Raw genomic sequence first — 6,544 nt, 5'->3', positions numbered from 1 at the left:
ATAAATTCCCTGGAAAGATATATTTTTCAATCAATTATACTAAGTTGAGGAGAAGCAAATCAAACAGGCTTACAAAAGCACATATATATGGGGATGCATCCCTGTTTTGTTTACACTTTACATACGTGTCTACAGCAAAGAAGAGCTGGCAACAGAACTGAGAGAGAGAGAGAGAGAGAGAGAGAGAGAGAGAGAGAGAGATGCAACATTTAAAATTACTGAAAATGATGATAAAGTGATAAGCAAAATGGTTATGGGATGATGAGAAACATACCTGTTTTGTTGAGATCATTAGGCCTGGTGGAGAGAGAATCAAGTAATTCAAAATTGGGAAACCTCCATTAATAGAAAGTAAGGATCATTTGTTGGTGAGTGAGTGATTGAAGCTGCAGGATGACCTGAATTGAGCCATGTCTAAGAAGCTCAATTAACAATCCTACTAATGATTGTATGACAGTAAAAGGACATGTAAGAAGATGAAAAAACATAAATATCATAAACTACATAATCATGCCCTATAGGGCACTGCAGTTTAAAAGAGAACTTTGCTGGGTTTGAGTTTATCGACTCTTGATATGATCTATTGAAAGACAGAATACAAAAACCATGGAAGAGCTTAATTATCTGCAGAAAATGCCAATATTCCTATCATCCATCAATCATAAAGTCACCAACAAATATGAGCTGTGGATCTATCTATTGATCTATTTGCCTACCTGTCTAGAACCAGGACCACATGGCAGTTGAGATATCTATGGGATTCATAAGAACACTCATCTACCCAAAAACATCAAATTAGGGCAGAAGAGTATCAATAAGAAATAAGCCTAGATTTCTAGGTCTTTTGTGTGGTGGTGCAACTGCTATAGGTAAGATACTGAGGAGTAAACCAGAAAACCTAATCCAGCATCTAACCAGATCATGCTGGCAGCTTCAACCTCTCAAACCAACACACTGGAAAAAGGTCGAACCCGAGTTAGGACTCTCTTGGAGACCCCTTTTCATGTACAGCAATGAAATTATGAAAGGGAACTACCAGAAGCTTCAAGCCTTCACTCCTGAACTTGAGGTGAGCCCGCAGCACAGACATGCATGTTGTTGCAAGGAAACCCTTGTGACCCTCTTCCTGAACTATAAAAATGCACCTCCATACATAATGTTTTCCATTGCACAGCTATTGAAAGGGACCTTTACCTCCTCTCTCTCTCTCTCCTGGTCATGGTTTTTCTTCTTGCATTAATGTTTTTCAGTTCTTTCTGTATATGAATTGTATGTATTAGTCAAGTTGTGGTGGAATCGGTTGAAGGGATCCTTTTGTCTTTAGCTCTGGGTGGTTCTAATGCCTTGGGTGTCACGGTTGACAAACAATGACATATAGACAAGCCCCAAACATAGGAAGGACCACACCTTTTTCTTACTTGATTATGAATAGGTCATCACATGGTTGGCTTTGTAATCTAGCTCAAAGAGTTGAACCCTTATTTGATTAAGGTAGTTGTGGTAGTGGGAGTGATCCAAGTTTTCAAATTAGGGTTTCTTTTTTATATATTGGTTTTCTCCATTTGTGTTAAATTATTCAATTAGTGCTCCTGCCCTTTACATATTGACTATGTAGATGTAGGGGTGTCAATTCTGAGCCCGCATCGGTAGGCCCGATCGAGCCCAACACGTTTATTGCCTGACCTAGATTTGGCCGATTAATAAAAGTGTTGGGCTTGAGCCCGACACATTTATTAAACGGGCGTTCACGGTGTAGGTAGCTAGCCTGTCGAGCGCCAGATCGAATCGACACGTTTATATGCCCGACTTGAACCAACTCATTGTAGCCTGATCCCCTTTAATACTACATAAAATATATATTTTGCCACTACTAGTAAGAAACTAATTAAGCTTTCTTACCCTTTGCTTTGTAGTAGGATTTGATTTAGTTAAGCTTTATTTTGTAAGTTGTAATGGTCATAATCTCTTGTTTTTTTAAGAAAAAAGAACAACCATAATCTCAACCCACTTAAAGATAGAATTTTAGGGTAGACAAATTTAAAGTCCGTTTAGACTTAAATAGGTCCGTAGCCAGGTCAAAACCCGGTTAAAGCCCATTTAAGGAAGCTTGATTAAAGCCTGATATAGACCAACCCAATTATAAACTGTACCATGTCTTCCAAAGCTAGGCCCGTTTACTTAAACAAGAGTTCACGGTGCAAAGCTTTTGAGTGGTCAAGCCCAATTAGGCCTGATTGCAGGCTTGACCGAGACTGGCCCGGCCCGACCGGTTGACACTCCTATGTAGATGGCCCATGTTAGCATTGTATTTATATAGTTTGGACATTAATGGTGTAGATTCGTTTGGCCAATTTCATTTTATATCCCTATTGAAATAATGTGATTGATTTACCAAACACTATCTCAATATGAAATTCTAATAAGATGTGTTTTATTCAATATTAGTGTAATATACACATCTTTCTTATAGTTATATTCCTTTAACATTGGAGGAAAAAGTTGATCCTAGTTGAAAATAAAAATTTAAATATTTTATTATGAATTTTATCTTCCTTTTCAAGGGTGAAAACAGAAAAATTGAACTTGAAATTTGAAGATTTCTTTATGAAACAATTAGGATATAATCTTTTCAATGGCCAGGGGATCTACATGAAGTTCTAGATTCTAGGTAAAAGAACTTTACCAATTTCAATCAATGAATGGACAAACAATGTTTTTAATGTGGTTGATTCTCTAAGCATATGATGTGTTGCCTGATATGACTATCATATAACCCAAATTATTTATCATGTAATCTGGAAAATATATGACTTGAGAGAGAGAGAGAGAGGTTTGATTCTCCATCTGTGCATTTGCGATTTGAGTGGAGACCATGGTGGTGGATTACTGCGCTAGTCTCCCCGAGGATTAGTCAAGGTGCATGTAAGCTGACCTGGACACCTTGGTTAACAAGAGAGAGAGAGAGAGAGAGAGAGAGAGAGAGAGAGAGAGAGAGAGAGAGAGAGAGAGAGAGAGAGAGAGAGAGAGAGAGAGGCCGTTTTTTTTAAAGTGTAATGAATGAAGTCTTGTTTATATGTGATGCTTATTGCTCAGCTAATCAAGTTGATCCATTGAATAGTCAAGCTCTTTTCTATCATAAGCAAGATGAGAGAAAAATTCAAGAAAATTATTCAAGCTAATTAGAGGAGAGTCTAAACATGAATTCCTTGAGACGTAATTGATCTTAGCCCTGAAAGTGGCTAAGGGAATTCACTTAGACTTTTATAATTATGGATGATGTGATAAGACGCGTTCTTTTAATCATTTTATTTGTTTACTAGTGGGGAAAGAAAACGTTTTTTTTTTGGTAGAAGCCAGAAGGGAAAGAAAAAGTTAAACCTAATTAGAAATCAGAAGTCATAATTTATTGGTTTCAATCAATAAATGGTGAACTATGTGTATACATTGGGTGGGGATGTGTTCTTAACAAAACAATAAGGAATTCAATATTCTATGTCTAAGGAAGATTAATAAATAATGCCCCATGTACTTTTGACTTAAAATGTAACGTAAGGTTCCTAACCAAAATTTGAGAGAGAGAGAGAGAGAGAGAGAGAGAGAGAGAGAGAGAGAGAGAGAGAGAGAGAGAGAGAGAGAGAGAGAGAGAGAGACTAAATGGGGGTGTTTAGTGCTCTTCACTACTTTTAGTGACAGTTGAATGGTTTTCATTCAACCCCGGTATGACCCGATTCATGCAGTTGTAGGGTCAGTATGAGCTCACGGGACTTTGACCTGAATAACCGACGTTAGCCAAAAAAAAAAATATATTATTAAATAAATAAAAAAGAGAGGCTAAACATTGAAATCATAAAGGACTAAACAATGAAATCTTATATAGGATCTGATGCTTAGCTAAGTTAATGGATACCTTGAATAGTCATCTTTCTAGTATAAGCAAGTTGAGAAATAATTCAAGCAAATCCTTCTGGTGATGTTCTCTACCCCCTTTTCTTGTTTCTTGCTCTTTCTTGGGTAAGAGTTTCTCCTATTCAGACTTTCACTAATAATAGTTTCTTTCCCTTGTTGAAAAAAAAAAAAAAAAAAGTAAAAAGAAGAAGAAGAAGAAGAGAAAATCTTTGGGGATTCAGAATTTTTATTTTCCAAGTTGACTCATTTCTTTTGTAGTATAAAGTATAAACTGAATAATAGCTACTAAGGAAATTCAAATGAATGAATGAATGAATGAATGAATGAAGGTGATGATGCTTTTACTGTAATTTTTATTTTGTTTTAGATATGAAGTCCTCATATAAATGATTTTAACTTATATTTTCACATTATCAGCTTGGTCAGGAAGGTGATTAAGGGAATTTCCATTGGGCTTTGATAATTAGGTTTGATGTGATTAGGCCCATGGACAAGCTTGTTATCCATCTTGTGACATTGTCTATATGTCCCCTAAGCTGATTGTGACATAAAGTGAAATTAAGTAACTCTTGATTACTCTAGTGGGTGGGTAACTAAGTGGGTGTATTTCCATTAAGGATGTGATTAGATAAAATCAGTGTATGAGATTAGATTAGGGAAGAGATAATCATGGCAATGGCATTGTTGATAAAAACATGTTCATGATGCCGGTTTGAATTCGGAAAGACATTGAACCGGCTTCACTTATGTTCATTCTTCTTTTCTAAAGCAAACTGAAACCTGAAAGTAGTGGAAAGGCATCAAAATGTTGGGAACATTTTGACAAAGCTTAGATTCACTTTCCCTCTGTCTGAGAAGTTATTTGAAGCGGGTTTCCCGGCTTTTCGCACTTCACGGGTTAAAGATTATACACATTTGAATTCTATAGATGCATGATTTTGTCTTCTGAGAAGCTGGCTTCTGGAAGACCAGAAGCAAAGTGAAATGAGCTTACTCAAATGAGCCTTTCCATATGCAATGCATGTACAATTTCAATATGAACAGCACTGTAGTTCCTTATACTTGCTAAAATAGTCACTAGAGATGGAACTGTTTGGGTTAGGAGCGGTTTTTTGGCTATTGCTTCATTTGGTTGTAAGGAAAATGTAAATATTTCCTTTGTAAATGAAATATATTTTACAGAGAGCCATTTCTGGTGTTTAGTTGCTGGCGAAATCCAAATATTTCCCTAGAAGTGAAATTTTTCTTCCTTAACTTCGCTCCCCTTTCCCCACTTCCCTCAAAACCAAACAGAATCTATGTGAAAATCAAATTAGAAAGTCAAGGGGCCCAGCAAGCTCATTCCTATTCAGAGTTTTGATCGTACAGGCCCAAGCCATATTTTGGTTCCATGGTACATCATTCTAACTCTGGGCCTTAAATCACAAGCTCGCTTTGGTCTCTTACTCGCTTCAAATTTCCAGGGAGCAACAACCAGACGAAACATGAGGCAATCAAGTTTTGAAATTATAGAGACCAAGAGTATCTCTATCCATTCTTACTCTAAGCAGGTCAACTTTCTCTAGATGCTTATATAAAGATTGTGAAACATTGGGAAGATCTACTACACGAAAGGAGAGATGGTGATGGTCTGGTAATGCTACAGCTAAAATCTAGTCCAATTACACTTGAGCGGTTCATCTACGCTAGAAAATGAAAATCGAAGCTCGAAAATTTTCCTCTACTCGATTATAATGCAATTCACCATCTTGCAGATATTGTTCTAGTCTACGCCATTCACGCAACACACTTTGAGTCGAGTAGTTCTAAAATAGGATGAATTCCTCTGTTATATTACTGGATCTGGATGTTCCAGAATTACCTTGGGACCCTATTACACTAAGTACTGTTCAATATGGTGAATACCCACAGCATGAAACCTCAAGCATTGGCTGGTAAGATCGGATGAACTGCAATAACTGATTTAGGACCAAGTCCACACATTGGCTCATTTACCTGGTTCCAGTCATTTCGACTATGCGACTACTATGGTGGCAGTAGTGAACTGGTGCTTTTTATTGAGAAGCTTCGAACTGAAAACCTCTTTTCAACAAGGAGTTGATGCTCCAAGGATAGAGGCATAGAGCTGCAGGCCACCAGGTTACTCAGGTTTGGAAGCATGTCACATGGATATGAATCCTTAAAAATAAACACATTATGTACCTCTGCTTATCTCTCTCACCATCCACAAACTTAGAATTAAAAAATAAAGATTGCTGGCAGTATTCTACAAAGACCAAAAATGGAATAGGGAACCAAAACGGCTATATCATCTTTTCCAGAAATATTCAAGTCCACCTCAAAACTATCCTCACTACACAGCTCTCAGAAAAAAAGGTAGAACTCCTCAGAAGATCCGATTTGGCTTCCCCATGGTACTCTTCAAGAACAAGCATCTCACCTGGTTTTCATTAACAGCAAAAATAACCAAATAAAATTAGTACAGGAGAACACGATGCTTATTAAAGTCTGTAGTACCCTGGAAAATCACAAATGGACGAAAAAAAGAAAGTGCACAACCTACATTAAATACAGTGAGATGGGCATAAATACCCCATCTGATATAACCAAAACACCTCCCCCCCCCCCCCCCCCCCCC

At 37.3% G+C, this 6,544-nt stretch overlaps 1 protein-coding gene and 1 long non-coding RNA gene across 6 annotated transcripts in view; both read right to left on the bottom strand.

The window, feature by feature from the left end:
• LOC122093567 overlaps positions 1–1,222 on the bottom strand; it is a 6,234-nt gene extending 5,012 nt beyond the window's left edge. Inside the window, exons 1-2 of one of the 2 annotated variants that reach the window (XR_006144493.1) lie at positions 1,037–1,222; positions 275–398 (exon numbers count right to left, since the gene is read on the bottom strand). This is a non-coding gene — a long non-coding RNA (uncharacterized LOC122093567). The other variant, XR_006144492.1, reaches the window with a different exon arrangement.
• A 4,892-nt stretch (positions 1,223–6,114) lies between these two features.
• The window catches only part of LOC122094288 (60S ribosomal protein L10a-like), a 6,963-nt gene continuing 6,533 nt past the window's right edge, over positions 6,115–6,544 (bottom strand). For all 4 annotated transcript variants that reach the window (XM_042665046.1, XM_042665047.1, XM_042665048.1 and 1 more), the window contains exon 6: positions 6,115–6,346. In XM_042665046.1, the coding sequence (XP_042520980.1) occupies positions 6,293–6,346 (54 nt within the window). In that variant the 3' untranslated portion in view covers positions 6,115–6,292. The remainder of the gene's footprint in view (positions 6,347–6,544) is intronic.

The sequence above is a fragment of the Macadamia integrifolia genome, chromosome 11 (genome assembly GCF_013358625.1).
Source record: "Macadamia integrifolia cultivar HAES 741 chromosome 11, SCU_Mint_v3, whole genome shotgun sequence".
NCBI lineage: Eukaryota > Viridiplantae > Streptophyta > Magnoliopsida > Proteales > Proteaceae > Macadamia > Macadamia integrifolia.
Note: the sequence above shows the minus strand (reverse complement) of the source record. Positions and strands in the feature narration are given on the sequence as shown.